Below are 20,833 nucleotides of genomic sequence, written 5' to 3'. Positions count from 1 at the left end.
TGCTAAATTCTAAATTACAGCTTCTTTAAAAGCATATTCAAAAACCACAACACAATAGAGACAACCAGGTCGAAACACGCAATTCTGCTGCTGTTAGAGACCTCCTATCCACCCATTCCTACTGCAAGTCAGAATTCTTCAGCTAGGATTTGGCTTACAAAAAGAAATTACGGTATGCTATTTTTGAGTGAATCAGAATCCACACTTCATCTAAGTACTGTATTTTATTGGTAAAATACAAATAAAATGGCAAGCATCAGTGCTACGGTACAACTATCTAATGTAAGTTATTTGATACAACAGTACCGAAACATGAAGTACAGTCATCTGCAGCTAGAAATAAAACACCTTGCCATGTATAGTCAACACATACATACCTGTTCAGCTTGAAAAAGCTATTATGCAATTAACATTCTCATTTTACATCTTTCCAGTAGCAGCTGTATTAAAGGAAAGCAAAGACTAGAAGATCTTCCACTTTGAGTTGTATGTAGTTTCCTGCATTCATGACATGGCTTCACAGTCTAAACTGCCTAAGTAAACAAGATTGTGGTTTTGTGTTTGGTGGGAACAGTCCAAGTTGACAGAATTTTTACCAGCCCTGGAAAATTTCCTGTGACCAGGAGGCAAAACCCCTTTTATAGTGAATGAAAACAGCACAAAGACAATCCAAAACGGTGTCATTGTCACCAGCTATAATGCCTACTGTTGCAGCAAATGACTTCTCTCACAACCCGGGGTGGGGGGCGGGGGAGGGGATAAATAAATCTTAACAGCACGGTGATGCAAGGAAGCCTATTGTTCGAAGACTAAGATGGAATTCAAGTGCCCGAATCTAACGCAGCAATACTTAAAATGCAGCATAGTTGATCCTTAAACCTCCTGGCTCTACTTGAAAGACAACTGAATACTTCCTCAGTTGGTTGGTTTGTTTTCCAAACTGGCTTAGCAATAGTAAGCATTTTATTTAGGAATGTGCAATCTAGAGGACTAAATCTTCCAAAAAAGTTAGAAAATAGCAGGCATCTAGTGTAGCAAGGCAGAACTGCTCAGCACTGTCCTATACCTCACTCTATACAAAACACATCAGTGTCTCCCAGTCTGTTTTACTACATGTGATAGGCCAGGGCAGAGAGCTATGAGTGCACTATGAAAAAAAACTAGTGTATAGACTGTTGTAGTTACTGGATAAAAGAGAAAAAAGCAGTGATGAAACTGAGACCTATACTTGCCAAGCTAGAGAGACAGACTTCCTCTCACCAGCTCAGCAAATCTGCATTATTTTCTGCACAGTAACCCACCTTCAGCAAAAGTAAAGGGCATCAACTCATGGTCAGGGCATTTGCTGCCATGGGGCAAGATTAGGCCCTTACTTTCAAGGAGGAATCTTATGCTGCAAACCCCAGGGAAAGACAGACATGCTAGTGGGGAAAGGTGCCTAACACTTAACTTTGCTGTTAGCTGCTTAGACCCCAGAATTAATTTAAATCCTTGCACATTCTGGGAAGAGTTCATCAATTCTGAGCAGTGCTTGTGAAAATAAGCCACCGAATTCCAGGGTCTAGGCACTTAACAACAATGTGTTACAATGCTCAATATTGCAACAACCAACTCTCTCCCCAAAGCTCAGTTTGTGCAACTTCATCAAGGCTATGAAGTCAGGTTTTGATTGAAGCAGAATGGTACCATAGGTATCACAAAAGGTTATTTGGCTTGCTCTAATTACTGCTGGCTTTTAACCAGTTAAAAACCAGCATTAAACTTGAGGATTATCAAATTTAAGTTCTCATTTCTGAAGAAATGTAGGACCCTGTGCTGAGCTACAAAACGAAGTTAGTCTTACAATTCCTGAGTTCATCTCTGAGTAATCTGTGGTGTTCCCAGAAAACTGATTGCTCATTGCTTAGGCTTTCAGGCAGACGTAGAGGTTTTGGACTTCAGTGGCTCTGCAGGCCACAGTGCCTATTCAGCACTAATGCCTGGATCTGTCAGAATATTAAAAACACCATTACTAATGACTGCAGTCTAGCCACCGTTCAAACATACACGTTTGTAAGTTTTAATAAAACAAACAAGTACTTTGAGTTCGGGGACAGCTTTAATTTTTTACCCTTCATATGCATTATTATAGTTCAGTTATGTTTTCAATACAACATTCTCTCCAGTAAACAGGATATACCTCATTTTAAATAGCATTTATACATACCAACTGAATCTGTTGATAGAAACTACTCTGAGGCAAAGGTGCATCATGAGGAGATCAGGTAAAAACCAACAAGAAGTAGTTTTTAAAAAAATAAGTTTTTCCTATACAGTCAGTTAAAGTTCATCTTGCTCACTGCGCTCACGGGAAGAAACCCAACGAGTTACAATCAGTTCCTGAAATAAAAACCAGCAATTATTATGGAGAGGGGGGGAAAGAAAAACCCAAACCCTACAGGTAATCAGTGAGGGATGGGGATTAAGCCTTTAGCAAATTGACATATATTATGTGACCATTGAGAAATTTTAGTAGATGACTACATTTGTTCCTGAAGTGAACCGGCCTCTCGCACATTTTTCTCCCTTCATTTTTAAATATACGTTAACCTTACAGTCTCCATAGGTACCCCTGTTTCCCCATGCAAATGCTTACATTCACAGTAGCAGCAACATTAAAATTTGGATTAGAAGATCTTAAGTCTTTAAAGAGCCTGCAATGCACTTCTCATGCCTTGGGGCACAAAGGAATCTCATTATTTTATTGCAGCTATGTGTGCAAAAACCAAAGCATGCTAAAGAGCAAGCAACAGTTTAAGGGAGCTCTTACAGTTGGCTGTCCAGCTGTCCCAAGGCAAAGCTACACAGGCAAAGGAGAGAAGCAATTACTCACCTGAACCTTAATTCTTTTCATACATTCTGGTGTCAACATCTCTTCTTCAGTCATGTCAGATGGTCTAATCAAATAGCATAACATAAGTTCCTGTTGGCAAACAGAAAACAGGAATACATGAATTTCAACTGATTTCTTTCTATACAAGTTTTAGATTAATTAGCTGTGCAGATACCAAGTTTCCTACAAGATGTCTTCTGCAGACAAAGTTGGGGAGAGCTGTATAATATGCATATCTCACTTTCCTTATCAAAGCATGATACTGCGATAGGATAAAATAGAATTATAGCATAACACCTGAGCAGCATGGCTGTGAGTATGGGAGCACTATGTCTGAGGCTCTATCACAGAGAAAAGCTTTTGGAAACTTTCAGTTTCACTGTTCAAAAGAAAATCCTGGTAGATGGAGAGGGCTTTAAAAACAGAAGTGGCAAGCAGGACAGAAGTGTCCCTCAGGTCTTTCTTCAGTTCCTCACACAACTTTTAACATTCCTACAGGCAACAGATCTTTAATAAGCTGCTTCCAGAATTCATCTGGATATTGGCAAAGGAAACTTGTTCGCCTATTGGCAACTCAACGTGTTCTTCAGCAGACTAGAAACAGAAGGTTTCTCTTCCCAGCCTCACTCCGACACTCTGTTCTTTGGAACTAAACTGTACATTTATCATTTTAAAGCTATTTTAAAACTAGCATCTTACACTTACCTTAGAAGCATTAACAGTTGTTCTGTTCAACCCAGACAAGGACTTCCAGCTGAGTGGTCTGCGAAGAGGACCTTCAAAATTATCATCAACTAATTCAGCAATGACAGAGTAACTGGAAAACAAAGCAGATAGGACAATTCACGGAAAGAAAATTACCATTTTTGGAAGATCATGAAACTTAAGAATGAGAACCTAAAGATTGGTGTTAAACAATATGCCAGCATGCAGTAAGCAAGTTGTGAAACTTAAGTCTCTTTCTACTAAGAAAAGAGGAGAAAAGATGAAGTTGTGAATATGCTTACTGGCACTTTCCCTCCCCACCCTTCTGCTGATGCCTGTGGCATTCTCTTATGAATGCCAGTCTGACATTTATAACCAATTTATTATCTAGGAGTTCAACCAGACTAGTGAACAAATAAAGACAATTATCATCCCTTAAAAGTTTTTTCTCCCAAATTACATAAATTATCCATACCATATATTTAAAAAAGTCAGTATTACTAAATCAAATTACTTTCCTGAGTGCATTCATCATATGAGTGCTAAATATACTCATTGCAACCTTTAATTTTTAATGTCTTACTACTGTTACATGAATTCAGTGAAATTGCATTATTTAGTACCTCTGCTAAAAGGACTTTTGCATTTCAAGTATGAATGCATCTGGCAAAGTATTTTGAGTGAAGAATATGTGCTTAACCAGTGAAGATACTAAATTTGCGCGAGAGAAATTTACTAATTTGAAACTAAGAAATTAGACAGAAACATGAGCTTCAAACCTTGCATGATAGAAGGGGGGTCCTTTTCGATACAGCACTGAAATGGAAGAGAAACACCCTTAGATAATCACAGAGTTTCCATCTAAGTTTAATACCAGGGTCCATAGATATTTTCAAATGTTTTATAAGTTTTAATTACACAAGACAAAACTTCAACACCTTTGACTTCTGCTCAGAATTAAGTTGTCCCAGCAAGTGCAGAGAGAGCGAAGAGACAAAAAAAACCATGGGAGCTGCAGGGGAGTGGCAGGTAAAAGATAAAGTAGAAGAGCCAAAGGACAGTTAGCAATTGCCATGGGAAAAAGTTTAGGATGGAATTTTTCTGCAACAGACTCATCACTGTATTTGCAAGAGAAGTTGAGCCACTGGAGTACAATTAAAAGATCACAAGCCATCAAATTTCTGTTCCAAGCAAGCATTTTCCACAAGTTTTAGGAGAGACACAGGGCACAAGTTCTTACATACTGCTCACCACACCCACTAAAAGTTCCTTCTTTATACAAGGGTACACAAGACTCATCGAAGCTGGACTGCTGTAACTAAACTGAATGGTTACATTTCCTGTCTTCCTTTTGTCATGAGCTTCTAAGAAGGGACTTTCTTTAACTAGCACAGCTTTTCTTATAACAGCTGGCCAGCACAGACCTTGTCAGGAAAAGGATGAGCAGCACTTCAATCCAGTGACAACCATGATTTGCAAATTATCTATTATAAACAATTGTAGTAATACCAACTCTAAGAAGGTACTGCCAAAGAACAAGCAGCCAGAGGAGCTCAGGAGTAAGGCAGAACTCCTACTAGCCTTAAACTAATCCACTTCCTTTGTCTGGCACAAACCCAAAGGCAGTGATATGCTAAACAATAAATTCAGGCCAGAACACAAATGAATGGTGAATCAACTAGTATCAATTTCACATACACATCAGGTGATCAATAGCAAAACCCAATCTACAACCCAGGGTACTAAGAACAGTGATGATGAATTCAGCCAAACCTACACGTGGATCTAAAGGACTAGCTCAGCACAACCTCGACATACTCAAATACTCAAACACCCAAATTATAAAACTGCATCAGCAGTATTAAAACACCTGCTGGTTTGCATGCATATATTAAAAAATATCTCCCTTTATGCACATTTGTCTGTAATGACAAGCATTACTGTACTGTTTATGTTGACGCGAGCTGAATGTAGTTCTTGAATTACTTAGCAAGGGATTACGGACACTACTAATTATTTCTGTAAGATTAAAACCCTACCATTAACAAAAAAGCAAGTCGTTTCCCCTTTCTCCCCATCCCGCCCCCCCCCCCCCAAAAAAAAAAAAATTCAGAGAAACAGTCTTAGCAGGAAGTGCAGCAGAAGTCCAGCTTCCATTAAACAAGGTGAATAATGAGAGGTATGGTCTTTGATGTGAATTGGGATCTAGATGCAAACCTGCTATTCCAGAGACTGTCACGGTAACACTGCAGAAGATGTGTTTAGAAGGGGATAGAGAAACCTGGGAAGGGAATTTCAGTGCAATCCTGTATCATTAACCTCATGAAGCAAAACAACAGGCCTTTCGAGCTATCTCTTCAGCTACTGCATAGGTGATGTTATTTTCTACTAGCATCCTAACTCCATTGCTAACCCACAGTCTAGCCAAAAATGTCTTTTGCCAGCTGCAAGCAGCAAAGCCTGCTCCAGTCATGCAGCTCCTCACTGTTAAATTCATTTTTGGCACTGGAGTCTTGCACTGCCTGAAAAGAAGTCAGTTGCAAATGATTCAATTTTTTAAGGAAGCTACTCACAGAGATCAGTTCCATACTTCAGTCCGACTTTGGGGACCCAACCCTTACTGCGGAAGTAGTGATATGCCATGTAGGTAGTTTTAAAATTGGGCTTCACTTCGCTGAAAACTTCCCATAGCTTCAAAATAGTTAGGGGCTCCTAAAAATCACAACCAAAGGCATTAATGTGGCTACATTAATATTAGGCAGATATAGAATACTGTGTGTAGTAGAGCTTAACAGCCAAATATCAAATACCACAATCTACTGCAAAGAGCATGAACTTTGGGCAATAAAATATGGAATCCCTAAATGTAAGACAGAAACCTGTTGCTCCATTTAGTGCGTTTTTTAGTATTTCACAATCAGTTCCATAATGCCCTTGTTTAAAGGAAAACCTGGTAATTCTTAAACTAGAAGCATAGGTTTCAATTATTTTGTCATTACATTAACAGTAGCTTGATATACTTATAAATTAATGCTTAAAACGCAAAGGAATTTTCCTGTTTCAGGAAAGAGAGGCTATTCACCATATTACTCCTCCCATACTTGCTTTCCCCATACTTCCTGCCTAAGTTAGAACAAAAACCTTTCTCTACAGAAAGACCATGCTTAACTCTATTTGCCTTGGTAAACACAAAACATTCAGACCAGTATTTCATAAACAGAAATATCATTACTTATAAGAAAAGCTTCCTAATTACTCTGTTTGGTATTTTCTCCTTCAGAATTAACAGCATAAAATACTGCCATAGTAGGTAAAAATTTCAGACCAAAACATATCCAAACTAATGGTATCCCCAGCAATCTAAAACGAATCCAATCTCTTACCTCACCATAATAAATACTTAAACATCCCAGAGCGTACACCAAGAAAAAAGCCTAAAAAAAATAAATGGAATAAGTTTAACTGATAGCTAAACTCTTCCTGTAGTTTATATTCCACGCAAGAACACAGGCTCAAATTAATTTTGTACAAGAATCCTAATGTCATCAAGACAAACAGGTTGCCTGAAGGTTTCCTTTGAGATTTGTCTTCATGACCTTTACATTTCAACAGACACAGCACTACAAAAAAATCTGTGCATGTGCTGTAGACTCTTGAAGGCATGGTGTTAAAACTAACACACATGAACATATTTAGAAGCAGCACAATCAAAGCAGGACTTATACAAATGTTATATTCCTGGTATTTCTATACTTAAGTCCTATCACTGGTCTCTTTGTCAGCGGGATTATTCATCAAAAGTGAATGGGATTGGACCCTACATATGTTTTTTAACCATATCATGTAATTATCGCAGGTTATTAAAAATAAGTTTAATGACTAAGAAAATCCAAATACTTAGGACGCACAGGGGAACCCTGTACTTTAGAAACAGGTATTAAATTACATTGTAACATAGATTAATGTTTACTTCTCAGATTAAAGTAAAACAACTTGTACTGCAGTTGAAGCATACCTCTTCCAAGCTGAGTTGTAAATATTCAAAAATCCTAAATGGATTTCTTCTGCATACTAGTTTTTCCTTCTTGACAAGCTACAAGAAAAATTTACTATATTACTAAAACTTTAAACTGGAAAAAATACTGAATTCTGAAAATAGCACTGATGACATAATTTTTCTAAAAGATTAGGATACTCTTTAACCTTACATTTTCTTGCGCGTGAGCAGACTCATCTTCAGGACATAAGCTACCTTCTTCTTCCTCTTGCACCAATACATACTCTGGAGCACATTCTTTTGACTTGATCATCTCACAAGATCTTTGCTCTGTGCTCTCCTTAGCCTTGCAGCCACAATGCACGAGAAAACCATGCTTCTGGCAAGACAGTTCAGCTATGTCCTTTGAGTCATCTTGTTCCTGTTGTTTAGAGCCACATATGGCCACAGGATCAAACGCTGGATCTCCTCCCAAACAGGCTTTCTTGTAGCCTTCATTCTGATTCTCAGGACTTGGGGCTACTACATTTCCAGTGTCTGTAGAAGATTGTCTGGAAAGTTCTGTATTTTCTGTATTTGGGCCCATTCTGTTGCAACTATTACCGGTTTGTTCAGCTCCATCCTCTTCCAAAACCAGCAGCTTAAGAGGCTTAGTGTAATTTTCAAGAATTTTGGTAACCGAGCAGTCATCAAATCCTTGCTCTTGCAAAATACTTTTAGCCCACTGAACATGACACTGGTACCTAGTAAACATGTAAATGAGAAGTTCTAGGGCATTACATCCTTTAATTAACACCTCAGAAACATCTCAAAAAAAGTAAGATTCAGCACAGTTCACAAAACAAATCTGAACACACACCCCAATAACTGCTATGCAACGTACAACATGCACAATGTAATAGGACTCCAGTCTTCAGACAACTGCAGATATGACTGAACATCAAGATTCTGCTACCTTCTTCAGCTTTGTTTTGCCTGTTCAATTTCTGTGGCAACAAACACCCTTACTGAAGGTTGTGCAAAGACCATGCATTGAGGACTATTGCTACATAGTTTCAGGAAGCAAGAACTTCACCAGCAAAAACTCCTTTCTCCCATGGAAGCCTTAAGCCTGAATTCCCTGCAAAACCATCCTGGTATCAGAGCCTGCATGATGAAAATACGCAACAAGACTTTGCAGATAGATCTCTCGCACACTTCATCTATTATACAGCTAACTACTGAGAACAGTACCTTCAAACTCTGTTTTAACTACCTTTGAAACAGCAATCGCATAGCAAAACCACCAGTGTAAAAATCATAAGCAGAAACTATCTTCAGTTTTAACCAAAACCCTCACATCCCTGAGAAATAACAATAATTCTGTCAGTGAGATAGTAGCTGAAAGCTGTAAATACTTCTAATGTTTTTAAATTATAAGAGCTTTTAGTGCCCCCTTAGTTATTTCTCCTTGGAAGATAACATCAATATCCAGTCAAAGACATTAATCTTCATTTTGTGAAAGTTACAGGTAGCTGAGTGCAGCTATCCTTATTCAAACTTGGACAAATCTAGTACAATATTCTTTATTTCCCCAGACAAAACCCCAACACAGCAATTACAGACCAGGTAATGAAGAACTGCAAAGACAATTAAATGCAAATTGCATGTGTCAACACAAAATATAAGTCCCTCTGGAGTCTCATAATAAAGCTATATAATTCAGTGCTGTACCTTTTGTTATAAAAAATAGACTCCTCTTTATCCTATGATTTAAATGTAATTTGCACTTACAGGTCTCTACTGAGATGGATCATGATGCACCTTCTGCACCAATGTAACACTTTCACTGATGCTCAGCTGTATTTGCTGACACATAAAGCAGTCACAAAGTAGACTAGTAAGAATGACAAGTGTTTCTGCAAGCAGTAATAACTGTAGTAGCAGCAGTAGTAATATTGCTACTGTTTGCCTTACCTAAAGTTGAGGACTGAAGGAGCATAACTTTTAAATTTAAGTAAAGTAAAATTTTTTAGAGTTATTGTAGGATTAAAGCAAACAGCGTAACTAACTTGCACATTCTTACAGTTAGTTCATGTACTATTTAAGCAGAACAATAAAGATGTGGTCCAACACTCTGTTTTCTTAAATGTACAAACTAGCAGTGTTAATAGAGACCTTAAAAAAAATAAACATTTATGTATTAGAAAAGTTCAAGAGCAGCTTCAGCCTATTAATTAACGCTATATTAATTCAATAAGGAATTGGGAAAGTTATTTTAAATAGCCTGCCCCAGAAACTTCTTTCTCTCCTTCTCAGCTAAAAGACAAGTTTATTATGGTTGATATTATTATGAATTAATTACACATACTACTATGTATACACTCAATCTTGGCTTCTAAACAGCAATTAATACATGCAAGCTTACATGTAAAACCATGCTGAACCTACTATATTTCTACTTTTCCTAATGTGATTTATAAATGAAATACAAAGAAAAGAAATAGAAGCAAGTCATCAGCATGCATATAGCCAACTATTTGAAAACCAGCAAGATAAAACATAAAATACAATCATCTGTTTTCTAAAAAACCCAAGAACAATGTAAATTAACTTACTTTTTTGATGCAATTATAGGCATGTTTATGTTAACACCTGTATAAAGAAAAATCATACATTGTTTCATCAATATAAAAATGTTTTTACATGACTTTGAGCATTGAGGTAATCTGTGGCCTCATATTTATCCCCATTTTCAATCCTCTGCCATTTTGGTCCAACTTGTATTCAAGAAGGACATAACAGAACTAGAAAAGGTACAGAGATAACGAAGACTGAACACCCTGCACAAATGGAACAATTAAATCCACTATTCTTCTCCAGCCTGTAAAAAGACAGTCTTTCTATAAACGACCAAGAGCAGACCAGATTGGCTATAACCAGATTAAAAATTACACATATCCTTGCCTCATGATTTCATGGACACTGAAAACTACAGATTAAAACCAAGAAAAACTGGACAGTTAGAGGAAGAAAAGTTCAAGGATGATGCCTTTACTTACAGACTTCCTAATTAACAAATCAGTGAAGGCTAGGAGAACACACTAAGGAGCTATCGACATACGTTTCCTGTTCTTGTATTTTTCCTAGGGATCTTGTACTGGCCATCATCAGAGACAAGGTATAGGAGGAGAGAGATCCTTGATCTGACCCGGCAGAGAGATTATTTTTCCGTGTGCAATTTATAAACATGTATCTTCAATGAGTGAAGAAAAGTGAAAAGTACTATTATTAGAATAGTGATGGAAGTACTAATGGGCACAATTTACCTTGCCACTTAGTAACCAGTAAGGGATCTGAAATGCTGTACACTGGTCGACTTCTTGAAAGGACACCTTTTCCAAAATAGCCCTTCAAAGAAAAGGAAAAATCCTTATTATATCAGACAAAAATTAACTTCTTTCCAAATATAAAACGTTTACTGCCAAGATCAGCTGAAAAAAATAACTGAAATTCTGCAGCATTTAAGCTTTGCCTAAAGCTCGTTGCTTAACTTCTGATAACTACTTCAATATTAAACACCTGCACTCAAAGATTTGACCAGTGGAGGGTGTTGGGCCTTCTTCCTCGATTCTAAATATTTGTCAGTCGGCATCTCCAAGTAGACATTTGAAAGCAGATGCATAAGAAAACACCTGTGTTTCAATGCTGTGACAATGCACAATAGAAAACAAAGAGATGGATAAAGCTACTGCTTAAGAATGGTGGTGAAATGGTACTCAGACATAAGAAGCTTAATGTAGCTTATTTCACTCAGGAAGAAATCACTCTGAAGCTAAAAGAATTACACAAGCATTTATAAAACATTAAGATTACAACCTCCTGAGCTTTAAAAACAAGAAAATGCTTTTGCAAGGTCACATAAAATGTTGAAAGGAGAAATAAACATAACAAACATGAAGTCTCTGCAGCTGTTTTTTAGCTGACAACATCACTTAATTCCAAAATCTATTTGCTGGGATAAGAATTAAATACTTTTCACATTTGATACCTCATATATGTTTTGTACTGATTTCAGGAGAAGAAGGAGATATGAGAACTACTGGAGGCTAAAGGGGAAGGAAAACATAAAGGCAGGCAGATTATAACAGGTATTATGCTCTACCTGTGTCTAAAACACTAAACATACTGTGCAAACAGGATACAGCACCTTGTTATACAGCTGTTCAATATCTTCAGGGTTCCTCACAATAACATTGTTGTTAATGATTTCAGCCTGGCATATTCTGAAATCCTTCCCACCTACATCCACAGGAAACGGAGACTCGTACGACTCAAAAACTCTTCTTTTCCTTCTTGGGGGATGAAAAACTGCTTCTGCCATTTCCTAATATTAGTGTTTCCTCCTAGAAAGCGGAAACAAAACATTTAATATTCAGGAATTAAAGTTCACCCATTTTTACTTTTCAGCAATATTCCCTTCCCTATGGCAAATTAGCAATAAACCCTACAGTATAATCCAAGTTTAATTCTGTAACTATTATGCCAGACGAACATAAGCAGCGATTTGCTAGTGTTATCTGTTAATCTTTTTCTCTTGGGCATTGCAGTATCCCCTGAAGACCGGGTAGGGATAGTTTCTGAGCCAATAGTTTATAAAGTAAACTTCAGATGAAAGGCGAGTACATAAACTGCTGAAAACGTTTCAGGAATACAACAGACGAGTGAGCAGAATACGCAGAAAACCACAGCACACAAGCGCCTAAATATAAACTGCTTTGAATAATGACGGGAATAAATTTTGAAGAAAAAGCAGTGGCTGGGGCAGGTTTCTCTTCTTTAAAGAGGGAACCCCCTTCCCGAGGGAAATCGGACCGAGCAGGAGGTGTGGGGGACGGGCAGCCTTCACCGTCTGACAGAACCACCGCGGGGGGCTCTTGGTGGCCGCAGCTGCGGGCCGGCGACCGGCACAGCGGGGCGTAAGCCCCGCTCATACCCCCCCTTCCCGGCGTAGGAACCGCCTTTACACAGGGCCGGGCCTCTCCCCGGCGGGATAAAGGAAACCCACAGCTCCGCCCGGCCCGGCCCGGCTCCGCGGACCACCGTGAGGCCGCAGGCCGGGCACCGCCACTCGCCCGTCGCCATAGCAACCGCCCGCCCGCCCGCCCGCACGCACGCACCCGTCACCGCCGCACGAGGAGGCCGCGCGCCGGCAGGCAGGGCCGCGAAACCCCGCCCGCGCGTGCGCACGGGCCGGAGCGCGCGGGCGCCTCTGGGCGGCTGGCCCCGCCCCGCCCCGCTCCGCTTGGCGGGAGGGCGGCGGGAGCTCCGCCCCCCCTCCGTCGGCGCTCCCTGAGGGGAGGCGTCTCCGCCGGCTGTGGTGGGACGCCGGGTCCCGGCCCCGAGGGGCGAGCGGAGGCAGCCGGGGCAGCCTGTGGGGAGGAGGTGGGCCGGACGGCCCCCAGCGCCCCGGCCGCGGGACCGGCCTCAAGGGAGAGAGGCAGAGATGGCGTCCGTGCGAGGAGGAGGGAGGCTGGGTTGCCCGGGACCTCGGCACCGCGTTTCTGGTTGCTGCCAACCGTGGTGCTGCGGTAATGTCCCCGGGCTGCAAAACCACCGCTGCTGGCGATTTAAAAATAAAAAAGTGAGAGAAGAACGACACTTCGTGTGGAACACCCGTCCTGAAATGAATGATGAGCTCCATAATGAGCGGCGTTTGTGATACGCGGGTGGGTGAAATTTTACAGCTGTGGGAGGTGAGGCAGAGACAGTTTTCAGCTCGAAGCCATTGTTTTTGGCTCCGTAACAAACCCTTGATGTGGCCGTGACTCATGTAACTGCCAGGGATAATGCAATGCTCCTTACACAACTTGTTAACAGAGGTAATTGTGATCGTGCAGCTTACTACCGGAGCCGCATTCAGGAGGACATGGTGGTGCAATTTGGAAAAAAAAAGCAGCAAAGCATTTTCACGAGTTAGGGAGGAGCAAACCGCCCTTTTTCTGTTTTGATACACAAGTGAACCTGTTACCAGTTTGAGCCTTGCTCATCAAATTCATCATCATACATGCAACTATGATGCAACTACTCTTTCTTATTTTGAGGTTATATTGTGAGGTGCTGCTATCAAAGAAAGAAGATCAAGACATTTTGGCTCCAGAGAGACAGAGAAGTCTGTGATTTTCAACAGAGAAATCAGTGAAGTCACTGGTGAAAAGTTGTAAAAATACATCATTCTTATGAGGTATTTTATCTCTTATTCCCATTTTCCTGACAGACTCATGAGGCACAGAGGGGGCAGTAATGGTTACAAGGCCACACAGGAAATGTAGGGCAAAACATGAGAACACCAAGCGAGTGTTCTTGCGGTTTTTTCCTACAGAGGTCCCCTTTATATACCATCGAATGAGTGTGAATTTATTTTGAACGTTGATTTACACTTTGTAAAGTGTTGAAGCTGAACCACAGAGGAGCCTGCTGCATTCCTGTCACCAAAGTACACAGCAATGCTCTGATAACTTCAGGTTTGTTCTTAGAGCTCTACCATTAAAATACCTGTGAGTTAAATTATTCTAGGTAACAACATGAAAGTAAGCCAGTATCAAAGATGTCACTTTGTTTCAAAATCCCTTCTAAATTTTGTCAAATCAAGTCTCCTTTAAATGGAAGTGGAGTTTATCTATGTTAGATATATCTGTATTTTCTCATTGTGCAGAGGCATTGCTATGAGACGTACATTACAGTGAGAAGTAGACAAAACATAAAAAAGCTATAGGTCAGTTGCTTTCCTTCACATCTTGTTATCTTCTTACAGCCTTGAGAGGGAAACCGCAGCATATGCCATTCACTCAATTAACTGAATCACACTCACATTTCTTCAACCAAACATCTGCTCCCGTTTCTGATTATAAGCCCAGATTGTGCTTCAACCAGAAATTTTGTTATCTGAAGGACAAGCTGTCTTTAAGATGAGTCATGCCCATTTTTTTCTTAGCATATCAATAATTGTACAGACACTTTCACAAATATCTGGATCTCCCTTTTTATGATGAGACAGCTAATGACAAGGCGGCGGCTAAATGACTAGGCTGTAGCTCTGAAAAGCAAACCCCCAAGATTAGTGAATCACAAACTGGGAATGAGTCAGAAATGTCAGTCTGCTGTCAAGAAGAGAATGACAAGAGTGACTTAGGAGGAAAGACTGAAATAAGTCTAGAAAAGGTAAAATAGGAAAAACAGACCATTGCAAAGAGGGAGACATACATTGTTCTGCATGACCACTGGGAAAGAATAGGAGGAGCAAGGAGATTATGTTGCAAAACAGGATTGTACCTGTGAGGCGAGGACAACACTGTCATGACCTAGGAGGATTGTATTATGTCCATCACTGGAAATTTTAAGAGCAGGTTAGACAAACGTCTTTCAGGAACAGTTCAACTAAAGTTAGTCCTGCCTTGAGACAAGGGCCTGCACTAAAAGCACTGAAGATCCCTTTCACGGGAGTTTTCAGGATTTATCCTTCCAGGGGCTTTTCTGATCTCTCTGCAGTGCGGCAGAAAATGCAATGCTCTGTACTGCCCTGCAGAGGCTGAAAGCCTGCAGCTTTCGTTAAATCATCTTTCAGCTTTCCATTTCTGTTTTACTGTCTTTTGGTTCAGGAATGTCATTATGAGAACGGACTACACTTCCATGTTGTCTCTGACTGATTCATTGCTTCTAATGCAGAGTACCTGATTGCTTACTATTTCTTGATACTCAGCTGAATTATTCTGTTGCTCTTTATTAAATTAAGGTCCAAACCGATGTCAGCTTTCTGAAAAGACTAGTATGACCCTCTTTTCCAAATCATGATGAGAACAACTTGGTTGTAACTTTTCAGTTCTAGAAATGCATTGCCTTAAACTTTGACACAGTTGCCTTTGCTGCAGAATTTTCGCTTGTCCGTTGCCTGACCCTCAATGTCCTGTTGTTTACATTGCCATACCCAGAATTTCCTACAGCATGGTCCCATTTGGGGACACTAGTGCATGCATAGTAGTCCCTCTGAACTAGCAATATGTCTTTTCAGGGGGAAGTTGCTAGCTTCTGCTCTGTTACAGAATTTCTCCATCAGTGGTGGAGATGTAGAACTGAAAAATAGTTACAATGGGAAGATATGCTCTCACCATCAGGCTTATTAAACTCTTCCTGTGACCACATATGCAGTAATATCCTTTAAAATCTACATCAGCATTTGGAATCATGTACTCTCAGCCTTTCTGTGGTTTATTGTGCCCTTCCTCAATAACAGTCACATTACAAAGTTCGCCTGGAATCATTTAGATGAAACACTCCATTTATACAAAAGACCTCATGTAATATTATATTAACTAATATTTAACAGCTAATAATAACTAATTTTCATGCTACTGCCAGTAAAATTAAGTTGCCATATGCAAGAAAGTGCTAGGGAGTTTTGTTATCCAAGGTGGTTATTTTCTGGATGTTTGGGGTCTTTTATGGGGAGTTGGGAAGTTAATTCCCAGTCCTATCTCAGCTGAAACATACAGGCCAGGTACTCTTTACATACATATGTTACATTCTTAGGCTTATTAAAAGAAACAGAAATGTCAGCCTGTAAAACTATTTGCCTATGTAGCACTCTCAAGGAAGTTAGTCATAAAATCATAAAAGAATGATCTATTCTTGTAATATCTTTAGGTAATTTTGGTTTGCATACCAAAAAAAAGAAAGTTTTGCATAGAATCCCATGAAATTCAAGTCATGGTTCATCATTAGGTTCATTTCTGTCTCTGGTTTTCACAGAATGTTCCTGTAAAGTTTTCTTAGCCCATACTAGTTGTAGTCAGCAAAAGAAATATTTCTTTTCAATAAAGCTCATTCCTTTCTCACAAGGTGATTTGAACAGTAGTTGGAGGATGGGCTGTAGTTATTTACATTAGCCAGTTCCAGTTTCCCCAGACTGACAGAAATTCCCATGGAAATTCTGGTTCCATTAACTTTGACAGAGATACGGGACTGTTTTTGGAAACTTTAAAAAAACCAACAAGGGAATAGTTTTCATTTTTATTAATATGCAGTATCTTCATTTTGTTTATTAAAGAAATAAATCAAGGTTAGTTTCTGCTTAGTTTCAGATGGTTTTCACAGGAGACAAAAAAGGAGAAGTCAGACAAATATTGGCCAAGCATCAACCCAGTAAGGAATCCCATAATAGCAGAAATCCCGAGGTGGAAGGCAATAAAGTGAATAGCATGAGAAAAGAGAACATTAAAAATGAGTATGTAGTTAGCATACTTACTTCAGACATGGAAAATGATTTTGTGTTCTTGGAGATTAAACACACTTTCATGAGGAATTCTTATAGAACCATTTGATCCAGCTGACATCCCGTCACATCAGTGTGTCTCTGCAGACATCGTAGTGCAGTGTCACTTTTTTGTCCTCATAGCTAGCTCTCAATTAGTATTGCAAACTATATGGGTTTGAAAATCTAAACATTAATATTCATTGCATCAAGGCTTCCAATGCCCCCAAAATTATCGCTTTCCTTCTCTCCATGGAAACTAATGCAAAAGGTGTGAGCTTGCAATTTCAGGGGAAATTAAGGGCACTTACAACCTCTGATTTTTGCCCATCCCTTGAGCTCCCATATCAGATTTATTTACCTTTTGTTGAAGAAACTTTTGTTCCTTCATGGGTCATTAGTTTTTCTGCTTCATCAGTCACCTAGGTAAGTTGTTAAATGACGCACAGCTTCTGTTTTGCCAAATTCTGACTCTGTCAGCTTCACCTCATGCAACTAAGCAATGGGCCAGGCAGTGAAAAGCAAGGACAAAACTCCAGGCTCCAGCAAGATAATCAGTAAAAGTCCATTTCGGTTTTTTGTGTTTCAATTGGAAAGAAAACTGTAATAATTATATGTCTCCACTAGATGTCCATATTTCAGCAATTTTCAGTTATAACTTAAAATGAACATTGTAGCCCTGTGCAAAATGCATAAAAAATGCTATGCTCCATTGAAAGATGTAAATACAAGATAGATTTTCATATCAGTGAAGTTGTGCACCTGGCGCTCTGTTTAAAAAGGCACTGAATCTAGTGCAAAACAAACGAACCCCACCTTTCGCTTTGTACATCTTATACACTAAGAAAAAGGTCCTTTAAGGCTGGCAGACTTTTCAGATATTGAGTATTGTCTCTGGTTGTTTACAACCTTGCTTTTCTTATTCTTTTTTGAATTACTATGTGCTTTGTATTAACTTATAGGAATAAATAGTTGGAAAAATATTTCAAGATTTTTAGTGTGGGTTGTTTTTTTTTTTTCAGTTTGGCTTCTAGTTTTTCTATGCACGGTTCTTTTTTGCATTCAGATGTGTGCAGAATCCTAAACCAGTGGCTCAGATATTTAGATATGCCTGCATAATTATTAAATAATTGCTGTGCTCATTATTCGATTCAAATATTGATGTCTAATGTTTACTTACTTTGGGTATCTAACGGGTGTTGGAAAGTACAGTTATGCTTGCGTGCATGTCAGTACAGTCACTGAGCACACATTCTTTTTTATGCTCAAAATTTTAAACAAACTGTACATAGACAGCCTTTTGGCCTTGGTATTCTTTTACTGAAGAGGTTTTTCACTGCTTTGGCTGGGCAAGGGAACCTTATGGCAACTGTGAAGAGCAAGGTTTGCACTCCATTTTAAGCCTGTGCTCCTCTTCTGCCAAAGTGGTGAGTGTTGTGGCATGGAAAGTGCCAGGCTACAACTCCAGATATCTACTTTATACACTGGCAGAAGAGGATGTCTGTCATCACTCTGCTCATTTGCCTCAGCAAATCTAGAAGTCATCTTTATCTTGCCAAATCGGTGACATTCTTACTCACTTCCTTGATTACCTGTAATACTGCAAAGAGAGGTATCAGTTTATGTCCTCTGTGGCGTTTTTGTGATTTGCCCACCCATTCATTAATAATAGGTCAGAGACCAGCAATTTAGTTCAAATACTAGGGAATTCCAAGGAGCTGAAATGAAGGCCTTATTTAAGATTACTGAATTCCACTCTAGGAATAACCCAGAAGAGAGACTTTTTTCACTGTTTTTCTTCTGGTTTCCCAGGCATTTTCAGCTTTGTTAAATGTAAGGACAGAATAGATTTTAGAGAATGCTATGTACCAGACCATTTTAAGGCAGCTTCCAGGACCAGATGCAAGCTAGGCACTAGTGGTTTATAATTCCCATAGATATGAGTATAACATCTAAAGCTGAATTTGTCTCCATCACTTCTACCTCATTTACAATATTAAGGAAGCAGAAGGGCTTATCTTTATTATGTAACAAAATGAAAATTTGGTGTCACTCTATTTAACCTAGACCATGCCTGATCCAGGAATGTGCTTTAACAAGGCTGTCTGCCTTTAAGCACATAAACAACCCTACTGGATTCAGATATTATCTAAAATGTGTCTCAAAGCTCATCCTAAATGCTGTCTATGTTCATGTGTCATAACTGACAAAAGGACAAAATAACAAGCAAATCAAGATAAATCCCTAAATCATCACATTCTAAGAACTGAAATAAACCAAATAAATCAATTTGTTGCCAGAAGTGTATATGTTTTTAAATACAAAAACCCCCCAGAACATCCTCTTATGGAATATATTCCAATCTTGAATATTTACTTTCCGTTTGTTTAATAACAGGAAAAGGCTTGTAGCTCTTTTGTTGAGTTTTACATGTCAGCATCTTAATATTCCTATGGTGTTCTTAAAACCTTTACCAGGAAAAAACAGTGCCATGGCCTGTAGTAGGAAGCGTTCTGTTTATTTTAAATGCGTTTATGAGCACACAAAGGCAAACAATTACCTATCATAAACCAAGGGAGCAACTTATAATGGCTTGGTGTCTCATTTGTACTTCGTTATATAGTTCCTTGGCTCATTTGTCCCTGCCCTTCCTGTGTTCTGTTTATTACCTCTCTCTGTACCTTTTGAACTCAAGTGTAGATTAAATCCCTGTTTTCATTTCCCCATTACCTGCTGGGCTCTGCTTCTTTTGGTGTCTCAGCCATAATGAATATTGAGCTAAAGGTTTATCATACATCTGTTACTGGATCCATAGGACAAGGATTGTCACTAGCATGAGGAAGTGACTGCTTACAGAAGTCTAACCTATTTCTAACCTTTAACCTATTTTGGCCTTGACTGTTCTATTGTGGCAACTGCAGTAACTGCAGCAAATTTTGGCCTAATCATGTTACAAAAGTTCCGGGATAGTTCTGCCACTGTAGGATAGACCAAATTATATCAAGTAGGCCAGTTCTCTTCATATAGTTATAACATGATGTGGGCTTGTTTAAACAATGAGTAAGGTACAAACAGCTAGCAACTGGATTCCGTAGGATTATAACTGTGGGTACAGTAGTGTTTGAAATTCAGGCTTCAGATTAAAAAAAAAGTAAATAACTCATAAAAGGAAGTGCAAACAGTAGGGAAATCTTGTTTCTGTCTGTCAAGCTGTGTAAAGGACAGTCATACTGGAAAGAATGGGTAGCTTTATGGAGGCTACTGGGCCTTGGGCTTTGAGGACATTTTATGTTCTCGCAGTAGTTGGAGGAGGATATGTGATCTACACCCAGTTGTTCTGCATCTTCAGTATCTTAGCTACACAACAGATCTCTGGCACAGACACCAAGGTTTCAGAGGTAAATGTCAGGCTCAGAGACCCAGGCTTTGTTGATGAGATCTGATTATTGTCATTAAAATGAGATTCAGCAGAAAACTAGGATCATTACCACTCCTTTAAAAATGACTGGTCTCACAGCCATTGAATAAAAAAGCAATGCTGTTGATCTGAGATAGTTTACCAACAGTTAGTTTATCTAGGAAACACCTTTCATAACTCAGATGACTGTGACCAGTTATTGCTAGAATGGGTAGGTCAAGCATGGCCTTTTAAAACTGCATGCAAATATGGGCATGCTACTTCAGCTAAAGCAGTCTTTATAGGAAGATACTAAGTCTAGAAAATGGAATTTAAACATTATTTAGTAGTGAGGGCTCTGTAAGCAAGATGTGATTTTGAAATCTGGGGGCAAGAAAGGAAGTGGTCCAGAAAGGCTTTCTACATTATGCTAAAAATTGAAAAACATAAGCTTATTAACCCTGGTCATGAGCATGGTCACTGAAAGAAGTGACTGTGTTAGTATGAACGTATTAATAAGATCATATTAACAATGTGAGTGAATTAAAGAGGTTGGCACAGGACAGAACTAGTTGG

The 20,833-nt window shown here is 39.2% G+C and overlaps 1 protein-coding gene across 1 annotated transcript; it reads right to left on the bottom strand.

The window, feature by feature from the left end:
* Nucleotides 1-209: 209 nt before the first annotated feature.
* On the bottom strand, nucleotides 210-12,834 carry TSEN2 (tRNA splicing endonuclease subunit 2). Its single transcript, XM_075053092.1, has 12 exons — nucleotides 12,734-12,834; nucleotides 11,764-11,959; nucleotides 10,883-10,964; nucleotides 10,172-10,208; nucleotides 7,786-8,317; nucleotides 7,593-7,670; nucleotides 6,961-7,011; nucleotides 6,151-6,289; nucleotides 4,357-4,393; nucleotides 3,578-3,689; nucleotides 2,873-2,962; nucleotides 210-2,379 (listed from the first exon to the last, which is right to left on the bottom strand). The coding sequence occupies exons 2-12, from the start codon at nucleotides 11,935-11,937 to the stop codon at nucleotides 2,320-2,322; spliced, it is 1,392 nt and encodes a 463-aa protein (XP_074909193.1). The 5' UTR covers nucleotides 11,938-11,959; nucleotides 12,734-12,834; the 3' UTR covers nucleotides 210-2,319.
* Nucleotides 12,835-20,833: the final 7,999 nt, after the last annotated feature.

The sequence above is a fragment of the Buteo buteo genome, chromosome 21 (assembly GCF_964188355.1).
Source record: "Buteo buteo chromosome 21, bButBut1.hap1.1, whole genome shotgun sequence".
NCBI classification, from domain to species: Eukaryota; Metazoa; Chordata; class Aves; order Accipitriformes; family Accipitridae; genus Buteo; species Buteo buteo.
Note: the sequence above shows the minus strand (reverse complement) of the source record. Positions and strands in the feature narration are given on the sequence as shown.

Excerpts from the sequence above, each read along its gene's own strand:
- TSEN2 (XM_075053092.1), bottom strand. The coding sequence starts at position 11,937 with ATGGCAGAAGCAGTTTTTCATCCCCCAAGAAGGAAAAGAAGAGTTTTT. Across the intron at positions 6,290-6,960 it reads TAAGTATTTATTATGGTGAG|GAGCCCCTAACTATTTTGAA; the intron begins GTAAGAGATTGG and ends TGTGATTTTTAG. Across the intron at positions 3,690-4,356 it reads CCCCCCTTCTATCATGCAAG|TTACTCTGTCATTGCTGAAT; the intron begins GTTTGAAGCTCA and ends TTTGTTTTCCAG.